The sequence below is a fragment of the Mastigoproctus giganteus genome, chromosome 12 (genome assembly GCF_048544385.1).
Source record: "Mastigoproctus giganteus isolate SK-2022 chromosome 12, ASM4854438v1, whole genome shotgun sequence".
In the NCBI taxonomy this organism is placed as follows: domain Eukaryota; kingdom Metazoa; phylum Arthropoda; class Arachnida; order Uropygi; family Thelyphonidae; genus Mastigoproctus; species Mastigoproctus giganteus.
This window is the reverse complement of record NC_143586.1, coordinates 70,588,028-70,606,447: the sequence shown is the minus strand read 5'-3', so window position 1 is coordinate 70,606,447 and position 18,420 is coordinate 70,588,028. Positions and strand designations below refer to the sequence as shown.

At 36.6% G+C, this 18,420-nt stretch overlaps 1 protein-coding gene across 1 annotated transcript in view; it reads right to left on the bottom strand.

Moving 5' to 3' along the window:
* Window positions 1-3,064: 3,064 nt before the first annotated feature.
* Window positions 3,065-18,420, bottom strand: part of LOC150077175 (endoribonuclease LACTB2) — an 89,175-nt gene continuing 73,819 nt past the window's right edge. Inside the window, exons 6-7 of the mRNA XM_090386102.1 lie at window positions 10,743-10,824; window positions 3,065-3,168 (exon numbers count right to left, since the gene is read on the bottom strand). Of these exons, the coding sequence (XP_090242228.1) occupies window positions 3,125-3,168; window positions 10,743-10,824 (126 nt within the window). The 3' untranslated portion in view covers window positions 3,065-3,124. The remainder of the gene's footprint in view (window positions 3,169-10,742; window positions 10,825-18,420) is intronic.

The window sequence follows — 18,420 nt, the reverse complement described above, 5'->3', positions numbered from 1 at the left end:
AGGACCCACAATTGGGGCAGACTGGAACTCCTCTGCATACTGTTTGCGAATGGCCATACTTTTGGCATTTGTAACATCATAAAGGATTGGGAATATATGGGCGAATGCCGCATAGTAAATAACCTGCTTTTACAGAGGTGGGTAAGTTAGGGGTATTGAACGTGAGAATAATGTTTCTGGTAGGTGTAAGTTGATTGTCTTTTTTAATCATTATGCGTTTTGCTTCAATGACATTTTGTCCCTGCAGCTCTTGGGTTATTTCTTCCTTGCTGACGTTTAGAAGATCCCAACTGGATATAACACCCTTAGATGAATTTAGGGTTGCGTGAGGAGATATTTTTTCTGGAATACCAACAAAATTACTAAGTTGTAAAAGTTTCTCCGAATGTCTGTTGTTATTGGTTTCCACTAATAGGTCTCCTGATTGCAGTCTCTTAACAGTCTTGGGAGATCCTGCAATACCTTCCAGATGTTTTTGAATCACAAAGGGAGACAGTTTACTCATAGGTTGACTAGAGAGGGAGTGGGAAAATTAGAAACGATGGGCAGGGTTGCTCCATCCTATCAGTTTTCAGTCTTTTGGTGTTATTTCCTAAATCATGATTTTTTTTTTTTTTTTTTTTGGTAGTTGTTGGCGCATCGGCTTCTGTGGCCATATTGCACCTCCCAAGGTTTTTGCAGTACTTTGATCCAAGCCCGAGGCGGGAATCGAACCCACGACCTTTGGGTTGCCAGGCAGGTACTTTGCCCACTCGGCTAGCCCGGTCGGCCTCGTGATTTGTGTCATGGTCATTGTAATTTTCTGTTCTGGAGCTTGAAGGCTCTAATTGTGGATAAGAATTTTTATACATGTTGGCTCCTTTTGACCCTGGGGGTTTTTCTTTACCTCCCAGGTTACTGGCCCCGCCGCAGGGAAGCAGGAGCAGTGCCACAAGGTGACCAAGCGGCTATTAGTTGTGTTAGTAATAAAGGAAAAAGAAACAGAAAGGTGTCTTTCCTTTCTGGGCCTTTGCCTACTACTTGTAGAGCGAAAGAGCTACTGAAATATAAAATGAAATGAAGAAAACGGTATTCAGAAATAAACAGAATATGTATTGGCAAAAGCTCTTTAGATAGTTTGCTTGGAAAAACGCACTGAGATCGCTTGGCATCCGGGGCCATGGGTTCCTATGCGATTCACATTCCTTTAGATGTTATCTACCTCCCCTAAACGTTTGTACCAATATTTTTGAGACACACCCTGTATGTTTGCTTGTAATGTTTCTAATATTTTGCATTAACATTCATGTCAGGAAGTTTTTAAAATTGAGGATACAAGTCGTGTAGCTAATACTAATTGAGAATTGAATGATTTATGATAACTGAGAAGGAACTAAAAGCTAAGTTATTAAAACTAAAAGCGAATAAGGCAATAGGAACTACTGAAATCTATCCAATTAAACTGAAGGAAGCAGCAAAAGATGTAAGCAGACCTTTAGCTGTTATAATGACAGCATCCTTGGATTTAAGCAGTGTCCCTATAGATTGCAAAAGCTTTTCTATTCACAAAGGTGTCTCAGTGTGCAATTACAGACCTAATAGTTTGACCTTAATGCCAGGGAATAGAGTCCGTATTAAAGAATGCAATACAAGATCATCTGGACAGGTATTGAATTATAAGGGAATCATGACAGCTTTGTTAAGGGCTGATCAGATATGATCAGCCCTTAACAGGTATGTAAAAAAAAAAAAAAATAACCGACATTATTTAGTTATATTTCAGTAAAGCTTTCATAAAGTTCTCACATGAACAATTTTTGTATAAATCAGAGCAATGTGGCATCAAGAATAAATTATTACTATGGATGAAGGGATGGTTAGGTGGTAGGAGACAGAATAGTTATAAACAGCCACTGCTCTTCATGGATCAACGTTAAGAGTGGGATCTCACAGTGATAAGTTCTTGGTCACTCACTGTTTCTAATATTAATTAACGATACAGATGTAGGTATTTCAAACTTAATGTCTAAGTTTGCATATGATACAAATGTAGGCAGAACAGTTATCAGAGTTGTTGCTTCAGACTTAGATAAATCATTTGGACAGGTTGAGAAATGGCAGTTGAGGTTTAACAGAGGAAAATGCATGGTCTTGCGTCTGGGTAGCAGTAATCCAACAGTAACATACCAATTGGATACCACGAAACTGAAGATTGTAGATAATCAAAGGACTTAGAAGTAACTATACAAAGTGATATGAAATTTTCTGCCAGGACAGCTCATTGGGTTTTATCAATGATATATAGAAACTTTGCCAGTAGAGATTTAAAGCTATGGTTAGGTCACATCTTGAATACTGCATACAGGCTCAGGCACCCCATTTTAGGAAAGATGTGGACATGCTGGAAAGGGTGCATATATATATATATATATATATATATATATATATATATATATAGAGAGAGAGAGAGAGAGAGAGAGAGAGAGAGACTTAAGTTCTGTAATCTACAGTGTTTGGAAATCAGATATCTGCATGACCTGAATGAGGTGTTCAGGGCCTTGAAAGATTTGAGTAAATTAAATGGCAAGGAAATTTTTATGCTAAGTCACATGACATGCACAGGGAGCATGTCATGTGTAATGTGTGTCATGTCATGTCATGTAAATAGAGAGCGGATAATTGTAGACTGGATGTCTGAAAATTTTCCTTTAGTCAAAGAGTGATTGACTTGGAATAAACTCCTACCTATTCTTGTGGGTATACGTTTAGCTAAATTAAGGAGGGATTGGATAATTATTTGAAAGAAACAGGAAAATAAAAGAGGAAAGGTGACATTGACTACATTTTTTTTTTATTTAATTAAAATTTTATTTATTTATTTTTTGGTGGTGATGCTGCATAAGCTTGCTTCTCTGTACCATTTTGTGGTGCTAATACTACATGAAGTGCACACAACTCTGTATAAAGTCCTGGATAACATCAATTCAATATCCCAAAATAAAAATCTTTTATTTGTCATTACATATTCATTTAAATACATACATAATAAAGCACAAGCTTTTTTGCATTTCTATGTTGTTTATAAGCTTGCTGTGACTTGAAAATTATCAGTTCTTTTCATATTATAAAAGTTAATCTTTCTACTTTACAATAAGTAATACCAAGTTTGTTCATTCTCCTTTCGACATCCTACAAAAAAAAAAAAAAAAGAGAAAGAGAAAATTAAATAATTTGTCAGCAGATAAGATTCTTCTCTTTAAAAATAACTTTGGAAAACCAAATTTCCCACTGGTGGGATATTTGGTTTTTCAGGAGGGAACTACTACATAGCATTAGTTGTTTTGTATCGAGGTTGGGCATGTTGTTTTTAGCATTGCTATATATTATTTTTTTTTGCCAAATAACTTGGTTTGTCAATTCCATATTAAATTATTAAATATGATAAAAAAGTTGTAGTAAAAAAAAATTGCATGCTAATGTGTGTGTAACAGCATGAAAGGCCAATTCTGATACTGCTGAACGAGAAGCACAGACTGAGGATGCATGCTGCTTTACTCTCAAATCCAGCTTGCATCGAGTCGAGCCTGGCAATGACTGTAAGAAATGTTGTATATCAGGTCATTTATTTGTGTTGCAAAAGAGGAAAGGACTGAGCAATTGTTCAGTATAGCATGTAATTTCCATGTCTTTAAAGAATCTGTTAAGCTGTTTGTGCCACTGTTCAACGTATGGGACAGAAATAGTTTTTTGATGTTACTATTGAGGTTGGTGTAGTTTTTTGTATCCTATCCTTAGTTTGTACCCTAATTTGGTTTATTGTAGCAAAGGGGTAATCCCTGTTTAAGAATCTGCTGGTCAATATCTGTATTTCTCAGTCTAAAGCAGATTCTGTCATTGAATATTAATAGGCATTGAGAAATTGATTAAAAATAATAGACCTTTTGTAAATGAACAGGTGATAGCTGTTAAATTGGACTTTATTCGCATCCTGAGTAAGCATGAAATTTAGAAAATTTAATGACTTTCTTTCAGTATTTTCCCTTTCTAATGTAAAATTGAGTCTAGGATGAATATTATTAAACGAATGTAAAATGTCTTGAATAGTGCAACTACCAGTAACAAAGAGAACATCGTCTAAATATCTCCCATAATATGTGATACGGGGTAGAAAAGAACAGGTATTTAACATTTTGAATGTTAAATACCTGTTTCCGATATTAAGCCGCTTAGACTCAATCCCACTAGCAAATCAAAAATTTGATTGTATACCTTGTCTCGAAAGGTGATATAGTGGGCTTCACTAAGAGTTTAACATTCTTGTTATTAGTGATAGCTGCACTATACAAGACATTTTACATTCATTTAATAATATTCATTGGAAAGAATAATAGACTCAATTTTACATTGGAAAGAGAAAATACTAAATCAAAGTCATTAAATTCTCATGCTTACTAGGGATGCAAATAAAGTCCAATTTAATATCTATTGTAAAGCAACAAATACTGCTATGCTGCTGCATTATGACAGTTCTCATATGTTCACCTACAAAAGGTCTATTATTTTTAATCAATTTCTCAATGCCTATAAATATTCAATGACAGAATCTGCTTTAGACTCAGAAATACATATTAAAACCAACAGATTCTTAAACAGGAGTTACCCCCATGCTACAATAAACCAAAATAGGGTACAAGCTAAGGATAGGATACAAAAAACTACACCAACCAACAATAATAACTTCAAAAAACTATTTCTGTCCCCATATGTTGATCTGTTAAGCTGTTTGTGCCACAGTTCAACATATGGGGACAGAAATAGTTTTTTGAAGTTATTATTGAAGGAATGGATTACATGCTATACTGTTCAGAAATTACACGCTATACTGAACAGTATAGCATGTAATCCATTCCTTCCATTGCTCAGACTACACACAAAAGGGGCATAAATTCAAAGTGAGGAAGGGTAGTTGCGGGTTGGATGTGCACAAACTTGCCTTCAGCCAGAGAATGTGGCTGTTCAAACTCATCTGTTGTTTTAGAGGTGGGTAGTTTGAATAAATTCAAGGTAAATAAACTAGATAAACTGTTAGCAGGACTGAACAAGTGAAATGGGAAGTTCTGAGATTTTCTTTGGCTGATGCTGTATAAGCTTGCTTTCTTCCATCATTTTCCATTAATACTATTACTAATAAAAACAGACAAATCACATATAGTAAAATTTCTGTTCTGTGAATAAGTCAATATTATTGAATAGAAATGAAATTACTTGTTCCTGTATGAGAATCTATTTTCATTTTAAAGAATGAAATATCTGTATTCTAAATGTTATGTTTCTAAGTGTCTTTCTGCTTCCTCAATAACTGCAAATATATGAAGTGTGGAAATAGTTTCCAGACTGGTGCAATAAGATGAACATAATGACAAAGTGAACTTGGTTCACTTTCTCATTATGTTTGGTTTTATTTTTCTTCAAACTAATTACCACTTGATTGAGTGCACTTATTACACTGTTCTACAATTTCTGAAAAGAATCAGCAAAGGCATCCAAAGAGATGATGTTCAGTTTGGCAGTTACATTTTTCTTTATGTCTTCAACATCCTGAAATCTTTCTTTTGAGAGCAGTTTTCACCTTGGTAAAGAGGAAGTCTGTTGGTACTAGACTGGGAGGGTAGAGTGGATGGTTGATCTGTACAATGACATGTTTCATCAGAAATGTCTTTAACAAGTGCAGAATGGGTGGGGAAGGGGACATTTGTACATAACCATCTGCCTTTCTCTCAATATTGCAGCCTCACTTGAGAAATGCACTTCAATAGTCTTTGAAGCACCTGCACACAGAACACAGCATTGATTATTTCTCCTTCAGGTAAAAAATCCTTACAAATCACACCCTGTTTGTTGAAAAAGCATGATCTGCATCTTGATTCTCAACTTCTGTAAACAAAACGTTTTGGGTTTCGGATGATTTTAAGCCCACTGCATGCTCTGGCACTATATCTGAGTCATATTGAAACACTCAACATTCACCTCCAGTGAAATACAGTTGAGAAAATTAGGATTATCTTAACAAGTCTAGATGGTCATCTCACGATGTTGCTCTGTTGCTTCTGCTCATCCGTGAAACTGTGGGACACAAATTTTGCACACCTTCCTTTTAGCTCTTCATACAGAATTTGACGAATTGTCTCCTTATTCATATTTAAGTCATTAGCCATTATTTTGAGCATCAAATGAAGATCTCCTGTCACATTTTTCCAAACTTTTGCAACTCTGTCCTCATTTTGAGACGTTGATGGATGCCAACTTCCTGTGTCATCGCAAACATTCTCAAGTTCGTCTCTGAACCACTTATACCATTCAAACACACTGGTAAAAATTAAAGTTTCATTACCATAAACAGTTTTTATCATTTCATATGTTTCTGTTGCAGATATTTCCAGTTTAAAGCAAAATATGATATTCGTTTGTTGTTATTCATTGCGAAATCATCACACAGAATGTTAACACTACTAATGAACTGCTCATTACTTGCAAACTGTCAGCCTACTTGGACTATCTCTGTGCCACCATCTACTGGAGGAAGTTAGAGCTACAGCATATCACTTCTTTTTATTTTCAAATTCATTGAACATGACTGCAACAGTACCAGTCTGGGAACTTTATTGCCACAAATTGTTAAGGGGTCATTTCTAAATTAGGGTTATATAACTAAGCTGTAAATACAAATTCTGAAAATTAGGTTAAATTAAACTGAACAGATTAAACTGAACTGCTAATACTAATGACAATAATAGCTTTGCCACCTTCTGGGCTGGGTTACCAGCCCAGAAGGAGGCAAAGTGCCCTTCAAAACATTTTCTTAATTTTACCTCAAACTTCTAAATATCACAAAATTAACATTCTGATGTTTTTATATGGAGTAGTTGGTCATAAATATTCTATTATTCCAAAAGGAAACAAAATATTTAATTGAAAAGTACTCAAAGTGTAACAGTTGAAGTCTTCTTTATTTATGCATTTAAAAAAAAAAAAAAAACGTTATTTATTTTTGTGGGATAGCCACTATCCTCATGTCTGCCAACAGATAACATGCTTTGAAAGTAGAAGAGAATGGTAGCAGGCACAATATGGCCATAGCAGCCCTTGTGCTATTAATGAAATTAATTTCATTTCATTAATTTCAGAGCATTCATTCATTTGTATGAATGCTCTGAAGCATGCTTTTCAGAGCATTCATACAAAAACAGAATAACTTAATTACATTATACCTCAAGTACTTTTAAATTAATAATTATATTATTTATAATATTTTTATTTGTCTTGCTTGAATTATATTTTTAGATTTTGTACAGGTCTCTATATCAGAGAATTTTCATGGACAAGTTTTATAAACCTACATTTCTTACTCATTCTGTGTATCAATTATACTGCTACGTAAATGGTTTGATCAAAAAAAAGCTTGGTTAAAATGTTGCAAAAAATTAATTTTATCTAATGATACATGTTTGCATCATTAATATTCTTCAGTATTCTTTCTATAACCATACTTGTTCCATCATGCTTACCCCTAATCAAAATAATTTTGGAAGTCTTCTTTTGTGAATGCTTTTAATTGGTTCATCACATTCAACTTGATTTCTTTAATCTACATACATAAATTGTTTTCCCTCTCAGCTTTGTTTAATTTTGGGCATAGCCAAAAGTTACATGGTGCCAAAACAGACAAATAAGGTGGGTGTGGCATGACACAAATGTTTCTGTCTGTCAAAAACTGACTCATGGAGAGAAACATTCAGCAATTGAGATAAGGAACAAGGAACAAACTATTTCAGCAATTTTCAGGTTGTTTGCAGTGGATTACATTTCTCAATCCTTTCAGAACTTCTTGGTAGCAGGCAGTGCTAAGTGTCAACTTGTGGAATGAATTCTGATAATGCCATCCCATTGTCAAAAAAATGCGACCAGCACTACTTTTATGTGATTGACTTCACTCCTTTTTTAGGCCTTAGTGATGAAACTGTTTTCCATTGGGAGCTTTGAACCTTGGCTTCTGGGTCACATCTATACATCCAAGATACATTATCTGTCATAATATGACACAAATCTGACACAAATGTTTCTGTCTGTCAAAAACTGACTCATGGAGAGAAACATTCAGCAATTGAGATAAGGAACAAGGAACAAACTATTTCAGCAATTTTCAGGTTGTTTGCAGTGGATTACATTTCTCAATCCTTTCAGAACTTCTTGGTAGCAGGCAGTGCTAAGTGTCAACTTGTGGAATGAATTCTGATAATGCCATCCCATTGTCAAAAAAATGCGACCAGCACTACTTTTATGTGATTGACTTCACTCCTTTTTTAGGCCTTAGTGATGAAACTGTTTTCCATTGGGAGCTTTGAACCTTGGCTTCTGGGTCACATCTATACATCCAAGATACATTATCTGTCATAATTTTTGTTAAAAATGCAGGATCTAACAACTCAAATTAATTGGCACTCATGAAATGCATGCCAAAATCCTTAGTCACCTCTGTGACTACGGATTTGGGTGTGAAGCAAGCAAGTCAAAGTGATGTGAATTAAACCAAATGAAAGAGACATCTCCTGGGAAATTTTTTGAATGGTTAATCATTGATCTGATCAAATGATATTACAGACTTCAATGATGCTCTGATAATGTTGGAATGTTGATAGGCAACTGCTTCTCTCTTCATTCTCAAGCAAAACATTTCCCTCACAAAACCTTTGAAATCACTTAAAAACTAGTTTTTTTTCACTGTAGCAACAACTCCATAAACTGTAATGAGCATTTCGTATATTTCTATTCCCGACTACAAGTCTATAACAAAAGTTAATGTTTGCACAAAGTTCGAATTTTATCATTTTCAGTACAAGCAACAAATGAGAAAAACAAGTTCGCTCAAAGCAGCTCTCTACTAGATGAGTATAACAAGTGAAAACTAGGTGTGCACATGCTCAAAAGATATCGTTGTAAGCCTCACTCAATCTTTTAGCTAGTGCTGTGCACTCAAGGATTGTAAGATCATTCACTGTACTGTACTTTTCGATCTAGTGTGGGATTTTCTTTAAGAGTGATTGCCCAATAGCTACCACCTTTCCAAACACAGGACACACTGACCCTATTCCCTTAATCTCCTCCAAACACTAAGAGAATTGCCCATTCCCCTCCCACCTCGCTACTTCAAAACTTTGCCTGGTGGGACCTACGTTTTTTACTGTCCTTAACAGTAAAAAACCAGCCAGCCAGCCTGTAGTCTACCAGACCAAACCATTTTAAAACTGGCGACTCATGTAGTTTACTGAGTAAAGTTTTCAGTGAATTGTACCTTAGCAAACAAAATGTTGCAAGGATTCCACATTTTTCTTACTTAAGGTACACTGTTAAACTCCAGTTATGCCATTTATTAATTTAGCAAACTTAAGCAATGCTTCCTCCAATGTGTGGACTGCTCTGAAATGACAGTGCTTGCTCCTTGAATCTTTCAAACTGTATTAACTCATCCAGCAGTCATGCATAGGGAAACATAGCGAAATAGGCCATTAAACGCAAAAAAAAAAAAACGATGTACCAGAATGACATCAATGTCAATTTTAGTATTCCTCAATCAGTGAGATTCCTTTCGACCTGCCATATTAATTTTTTTGTTAATGAAGAAATTGGCCATAAACAAATAAAATAACACACTTTCATTAAACCCATGCAATCATTAAAAATATGAATTTAAAATCAGCTTTATTTGAAATTCACATTTTAATTTTTAATGGTTTTCTGTCCAATTCTGACAGCAGTCTACTATTGAGTGCTTTATGAACAGCTCAAGTAGTTGATGCATGTCAGCTGATGTAAACATTTTGTCACATAATGCAAGAATTTGGTTTTCCTACGTATCAAAAAGGGTGCTCATGTAAACAAATCAAACACCAATAATGAGGGAACAATGGAGTTTCATTTCAAAAAGTGTTGAAATCCACTATTTTCAGCACCACAAGTCTTAGCAATGCATACTAATTCCCCTTACCAACAATTTACATCATTGAGAAAGAAGGGAGGCAAGTTCAAACATGAAAAAATGTGCATGCCTTAAGCATTTTATTTTAAAAAAGTTTTCAATATAAAAAAATTGTTCATCATAGATTGAAAATGCAGGGCAGTGCTAAAAAGTGAATAATTTCAAATTATTTCTTGCTAATAAATAAAAGGTTTTAAAAAGTGCCTGGGGGAAAGTGTGTTTCCCACCACAATGGGTTGGCTGCACCCACAGGAGGGTTAAGGATTGCTCCATAGGGTTCAGAAAAGTGATACTGTAATGTTAGTTGATTTTAATCTCATTAGAATTAATGTTTGAAAATAGTTTGAACTTGTGAAACTAATTTGTTATATGCACATATTTATGTGCATATAACAAATTCTGAGAAACATGCATAGAAATATGACTATATATTTCCAATGCAATTAGGTGTCAGAGGATCAATAAAATTTTGCTAAAATGAAACGTATGATGCACACAGATTGATGAAGGAGGATAAATAGGCTTCATTATTTAAAAACTTGCTCAAGGCACAGTTATGGGGACTATACTGTTTTGTCCAGGGGATAGTCTTTTTTATGTTAATATATGGTATTAAATACCTCTGTGTGCTGTTCATACATTTTCTTACTGGACCTATTTATTTTTATTTAGTTCTTAATATTATTTAACAGTTCATAATTATTAGTTCTAACTAGTATGAAATACTCACCAACTTTATTTTCTTTAGTCAGTTTAAGTAAATGTTGCTTTACACTGCCTCCTGCCGCTTGGTGTAAAATTTGTGGGACATCCTAGAAATGAAACAAGTTTAATAAACATGATATTGCATGGATAAATATCACATCACATGGCATCTGATATACTACTTTTTTTATTTTTTTAAATTGGAAGTGGGATAAAATTACTTTAAGTAATTTAAATGGTTATCTCATGAGAAACTAAGGATGGGAATATTCAGTTTCCAATTCAGTAAGAGCATGAAAACGATAAGTATAAATATTCTGCAAATGTTCTCAATACTTTTTTTCGTAATTATTTTGAATATGATCTAAAATAGAGAGATATTAGCTGTTCGAGGAAGACGGACAATATTCAGTAATATTTCTGATTCAGAGAGTTCATCAGCTAACAAGAGAGCTGAAGATGTATAATGGGGGGGGGGGGAAGAAGAAACAGATACTGAACAAGAACACGATGACCCAGCTTCTGCAAAATTCTATTTTTGAAAAGACAACACCAAATAAGTGTCTTTTGATGTTACTAATTAACAAACTGACGTCTTTTGAGGTTATGATGGGTATCACGATCCAATCTTCCTCACATTGAGGGTATAGCTTTAAAACAGTGTTTGTAGGCTGATCACTAGATAATCCACCAAAATGAAACTATCAGTAACTCTCTAGGAGGCATCCATTTCAGCTAGTGTATAATTTCAGTGACTCTACTCTGCCAGTTGGTGACTGGAGGGAGTCTGAGTAGTGTGTATGTCGGTGCACTGTCAAGGCCATGTTATGCCAAGGAGCTGGGATATTCTTGCACTGTGTAAGCCATATCCAAAATAAATTACATTACTTCATACATTCCCTACAAATCAGCCCATGCCCCTCCCTAAGCACAGACAATGACAAGATTAACTTGACATGACCACTTAAAAAGACAAAGCATACTGGACAAGACTGCCAAACTTTATTTTACCCCCCTCCCAATAGGCCCTAATCAATTGTTGGGGGACTCCAGAGGGAGGAAAACAACCCACATGCCTGAATGGGAATAAGGGCAGGCTGGTACTGCCCCCCCCATGTCCTAAAACTGACTTGGATAAACATACCTATTGACCAAATAACCTACAGGACCAGCAGGAGGCTAAATGGTGCCTGCAGCCAGGCTACCTCTCAGCTGGAGAATAACAGTAAGCTGAGAGTCACTGTGGTATCCTAGTGTGAATGAGTGAGTATAAATGCTAGGAAGTGAGTAGATGTATGGCTGTGAGTAAATGATTTGAAAGACTGAGTATTGTGGAGAATGTGAGTGACTGATTGTTATAGTCTTGAGTGACTGAATGATGCAATGAACGTGATTACCTGAATGCTGTGGAGAATGCCATGGACTGGATGTGAGTGACTAGTGGGTAAATGTGGATGGCTGAGTAGTTGTGGGAAATGTGAATGACTGAATATGTGTGAATGAGAATGGCTGAGTGTTGCAGTGAATGGGAAACTGAGTTGAGTGAGTGAACAAATGAATGTGTGGATGAATAAATGACAGTGTGCAATATTGGATGAACGTTGAAGTGCATGAGTGAAAATAAGTGTATGAGAGAATGACTGAATGACACTAATCAAATGAACTGAATGAAAGAACAAGGAATAATATATGGATGGCATAAAAGGAACTTTTGCCTCATATTAGTCACATAAATGAGTGAATGTCTATTATTTTTACCAATTACTTTAATTAGTTATCTTCTCATATAAGCTACATTAAAGGTCTTTAGTTATTGATATATTACATTTACCATATTGACTGCATACCCCCTCCCCGGTGTAAAAGAGATGGATGAATGAAAAAAACCAAAAAAAAAAAGTAAAAGGGTAAAAATATAAAATGTGTTTGTTGTGTATAAAATGTAAGAAAAAAATATAAAATAGAAAATGTAAGAAAAAAAAAAAAAAAAAACCCAGCGTGTGTACTCTGTATGCACGAAAGATGTTTTATTTTATGTGAAAACATCCTTGGCTTGGACGAGGTTAAAGGGTTGGACCTTCATAATCGTATGCATAATCTAAGAGAAGTAACAGATAACTTTCCAAAGTGTACAATTTCACATCCTTTTCATACCATAATTGATCACAGATATCACAAACAACTCCAAATGCATTTTCAGAAATTGTCATCCAAATTCTTTATAAGAGTTATGGTCATGTTCGATGTTCTTGTAAATGATCTCATGCTCGACTACTGTTGAAACTTGTGGAGGGTCTACGACAGGCGGTTGAGCTGAAATACGATTTGTTTCTTTTTGAATGATGCAATCAAAGCTGGGTTGTTGCTGTATACTCTGTCTAGCCAGTTCAAAAATCAACCGAAAATCCTCATAATTCTTTTGAACTCAAATTTTCTGGATCAAAATCTTCAGGAAGTTTTTGAATGTAATTTTGTGATGTTGACAATCCAGCTTCTTGATGAGAAGTTGATGCAGAAGGCTGATGTCGATCAAAATCTTGAAAAGCAGATTTTATTAAACTGCATTTTTTTTGAGTCCTCTGATGTTTTTGAACTCATTCTTTTGTTGACATGGGAGGTTTCTTCAGTGGCATTGAAGCCTTCATTCTTGCATAATATTACTACCTGCTACTTACTCTACTGAATCAATGTTAGTGACTGAGTTAGTGTCATTTAGGAAGTGACGTCATTTGCATAATTTCTGTCTCTTAGTACGAACGAAGTATTGTTTTATTCTCATGCCCCCTACTTACTCTACCAAATTAATGTTAGTGACCAAGTTATCATCGTTAGCACCATTTTGGAAGTGATATCATTTGCATCATTTCTGTAAGAACATTTCATTACCAATTGCTTTTGCTTCGGTCCGAAAATGTAGTAGATGCCACCAAAGATGCTTTCACATCAAAAACTATAAAAAAGTAAAATTGTGTGAATGTTGAGTGAATGAAATTTATTATTAATTGCATGTTCTCTCTTAGCCTCTTCACTTGACAGACTGATGGCTATCCAAGCTGACACCATGTTGTAGCTTTTCATAGCTGGCATGGTATGGGATGCTGATGCTGGCCATTAGGATAGCCCTAGGCCAGTGTGGTATAGAGCTGCAAAAAGCACACTCAACCACAGGGATCTCTTTCCCTATGTCCTTTTATTCCTACCAAATGGGATGGTTGTCTCCTACCCCCACCCTGGATCATCCCTTTTGGCCTGGTAGCTCACTGGACCACCCACTTTCAACTCCCATCCTTTGGCCAGGATGGGCACCTGTACCAGGGATGCCCCTTATTGCCTCCCCCTTTCAAATCAGGCAGGTGCTCAACTTTCTTTTCTTCTTTTCCTTGGTTGGATTACTGTTTCAAAACTTCTGATGTCAATGTTTGCTCAGATCATGTCAGTGAAACCATTCTTGTAGGAATGGAATCCTTTATTTGACACTCCACTTTAGAATCTTGTCCCTTATCTAAACCTTGGTTTTCCAATAAGTGTGCTAAGGCTGTCGATGAGAAGAATGTTGGATATCGTAATTGGCTTGTTTCCAATTCTTCATTTTCTGCCTACGTTTGAAACAATTGAAAAGCAGTTATTAATCAGTCCAAACTAGATTTTGAACTGGCTAAGAGTAGAAAACTCGCTTCTTGCAATAATGGTAGTTGAGCATTCTGGTCTCTTTCCAAAGCTATTGGAAGCAACTTTTGCCCATCTCTGCTCCCACCTCTGTCAAAACCAGATGGTTCTGTTGTCACTTCAGCCAAGGATAAAGCTGACTTGCTAGCATCCAATTTTTATTGCAACTCATGTATTAACGATCTTGGTAAAACACTACCCCACCATTCCCAACATGCTCAATTCAATGCCTCCTGTGGTCTTCCATCAAAAGTATGTCAGAAGGATTTTGATGAATCTTGATGCTAAGAAAGCTCCAGATCCTGATGTTATTTCTCCACTTATTCTCAAAACCTGTGCTCCTGAACTTACACTTGTTCTTTGCTGCCTTTTTTTCAATTTCTTATTCCAAAGGTGTTTTTCCTTCTGCTTGGAAATTTGCTCATATCCAACCAGTCCTTAAAAAGGGTGACAAATCCCTCCCATCTAATTATCGTCCCATTGCAATTACTTCTACTCTTTCTAAAGTAATAGAGAAATCAATTGACCACCAACTCTTAAACTACCTAGAAACCTTCTGTCTCATCAATGATTGCCAAGCATGGATTCCGTCAGTGTCGATACACTGGTGTTATTCTGGCTTATGTTACCCATTTATGGACAAATTCAATGGAAAAGTTCAGTGAAACACAAGCAGTTGCTCTTGACATCTCAAAGGTTTTCGATCATGTTTGGCATAAAGGTCTTCTAAACAAGCTTCCATCTTATGGTTTGCCAACTGTTTTTTGTAATTGGTTATCCAGTTTTCTCTCCGATCGCTCACTGAGGGTGATGGTAGATGGCTGTCTTCTAACTTCTCTACTAATGGTGGTGTCCCCCAAGGTTCAGTTCTTTCCCCCACTCTTTTCCACTTGTATATTAATGACTTTCTTCCATTGACTGGAAATCCTATCCATAGTTTTGCTGATGATAGCACATTGCATTCCACTTTCCAGTTTGAGAAACCTTGCCCTGCTCAAACAGCTTCAACTTCTCGAATATCTGCTACCAATTCCTTAAATGTCGATCTCCAGTGGGGCAAATACAACTTAGTTGATTTCAATCCTTCTAAAACTAAGTCTTGTCTTATATTTCGCAAAGAGGATTCTTCTACTCCTATGCTTATCTTTGGTGACACTCCAATTTCTAGGCTAGATGATATATCTCTTTTGGGGATCACCCTGACTTCTACTCTCACTTGGTACAAGCACATTGCAAATATTGCTTCCTCTGCATCTAAAAAACTTCATTTTCTCTTTCGCTCTCGGGGTTACTTTTCTTCCAAACAGCTGTTCACTCTGTACAAATCACAAATCCATTCTACCGTGGACTACTGTTCCCACATTTCAGGCAGTGCCCCCAAAACCTCTCTCAGGCTTCTAGATTCCATTCAGAAGAGGGCAGTTAGGTTAATTAATATCGCATCTCTAACAGTCTCCCCACTCACTGTCTCATAGACGTACTGTTTCTGCTGCATGCCTTTTCTACAGATACTTCCATGGGCACTGTTCTTCTGAATTGGCTTCTATAGTTCTCGCTCTCTCTTTCAAAACAGTCTGAACACGTACCACCACCAGCCAACAGCCATTTACTGTCCAACTTTACACTCACACAACCAACTTTTCATCTTCCTCGTTTATTCATTCAACTGCCGCTTTCTGGAACAACCTTCCTTCATATGTATTTCCTGAAAATTACAGTCTACAGAAGATTAAGTCTAATGTCAACAAATATCTTCTTTCATCTTCTCAACCTGCAACCCAAGCATGGTACTAAGTACTATAGGTTCTAATACCTCTCGTGTTTGTGGTTCTCATAAAAAAAAAAAAAAACTACTGCCTCAGTTCTCTACCCTTTTATCCCACCCTCTTCCTATCTGCCCATTATCTCCTTTCAAACCCACTTCTATCTCCATCTTATTTCCTTTCCAATAAATATATATTTTTTCCTCCCCTCTGGTCTCTCCTTGGATGCACGGGCTGCTCCAGGGTTTGCCCTGCCTCCTCGGGGCAGTGACGGAAACTGGGGGGTGTTTTGGTAGCTCTCCACAGGCCACCAGGCTAAGTGGCCAGAAGAACAACACAACTCACACTCATAACTCACAAAACATACACTAACACATACCCTTCAAGGATTGTATTCTACACAGAGTAAAAACACGGAGTTGGGGGGGAACTGCCAGACAAAAAAAAACACACTATACCCTATTACTAAATACATGATGAATAGTCAAACTAATAGAACTAAGTTATCTGCAAACATATCTAATCGTCCCAAACTTCCTCATTGATTTCTCAAATATATGTCTGTTCCAATCGCAGTGGTATCCATTTCCACTTAGTCTGCCAAGTCCCTCTTACTTTTTCTAACAGAATCCAATTATTAGTTGATTCAACCACTGCTCACCTCAGTTGTCCTAATTATTCACTGTACGATTCATTTTGCTTCAAAGGTTGAACTTGTGCATGTCCACTCTGATATACCCTGTCAGAGACAGTAATCTGAAATCTCCTCCGTTTTCATACCAACTAAGAAATACCATTCAAGGTTTAGGCCAAATTGGATGTTAGATGAATTAACAAGGCTTGTGGCAGAAAAGAAAAATGCGTGGGAGGCATATAAATTATCAGGTTACACAGAAGCCTATGGCAGATATAAGCTATTCTGTAATCAAGTCACAAAGGAGGTTAGGCAGGCGAAGGCAGATTACAAGAAATCTTTGGTTAAGGATGCAAAGAAAAACAGCCAAGATTTCTTTACTTATGTAAACTCTAGAAGGAAAGGGATGAATCAGTTTGGTGCACTTAACATAGTCAGTTCGACTATTGAAGATCCTGCTCAGGTAGTTGATAAGACAAGACTACAGTAATAGATAAGTAACAGGTCACTGTTGAAAAAAAGCCGTGAAGTAGGGTTGAATTTGAAAGTGTCTGCAATTCTGCCCAGATATGATAGGAGGGAGTATATGACGAGAGCCTTGTCGATCAATTCGGCCCTGGAGAGATTGTGCAAGGCTCAAGAGGTAGAATTTTTTTCAGCCTGGAATGTACTTGTTAACAGGAGAGATTGCTTCTACAGGGATGGGATACACTTAAATAGAAAGGGTGCAAGAATATTTGCTGATGCTATCGAGGCAGTGTTAGGTGGGTCGGAAAACTGCTAGCTTGGGGGGAGACAAAGACTAATGGATTAACAGTAGCCACTGGCAGAGGTGAAAGAGATTCTTGCACTGCTTCTATTGGAATGAGCAGAAGCCTGAAAAACAAGATGCAGGATATTTCAGAGACTGCTGGAAGTCATTGCGGTACAAGTAAACACATGGGTTGTGTTAGGGTAGCTAAGAATAGAAACAGGTGCAAGTATACTTGCGTGTACACCAATGCTAGGAGTTTAGTAAATAAATTTGATGAATTTGAGGTATTGCTCAAAACATCAAAGGCAGATATTGTTGGGATATCAGAGACGTGGTGTCACACAGATATAAGGAATGCTGAACTGGAATTTGGGGAGTACAATGTGTATAGAAAGGATAGACAGGACAGGAGGGGAGGAGGGGTTATGCTATTAGTTAAAAAAACACATAAAATCCAAGGAAGTGAAGCCAGTCGACATTGATGGACAGGGCAGTGTCAAGTCAGTTTGGTGTGACATAAGCATAGGTAAATCAAAATTGAGAGTACGAGTGTGCTATAGGCCTAATGACTCTGATGAGTATAATAAGATACTGTACAGGGAAATAGAATGGGCCAGTAAATCAGAGAGTCTTATAATGGGGGATTTTAATTTCCCAGATATTGACTGGAATTTGTGGGTTGGTCACTCACACACTAGCAAGGCTTTTGTGGATTTATTGGATGATTGTTTTCTACACCAGCATGTTCGGGAGGCAACTAGAGGGAGTAATACTCTTGATCTGATTATCAGTAGTGATTCTTCATGCATTAGGAATCTGCAGATAAAGGAACCACTGGGTGGCAGTGATCACAGTGTGCTGAAGTGGGATTTACTCAAGGAGGTAA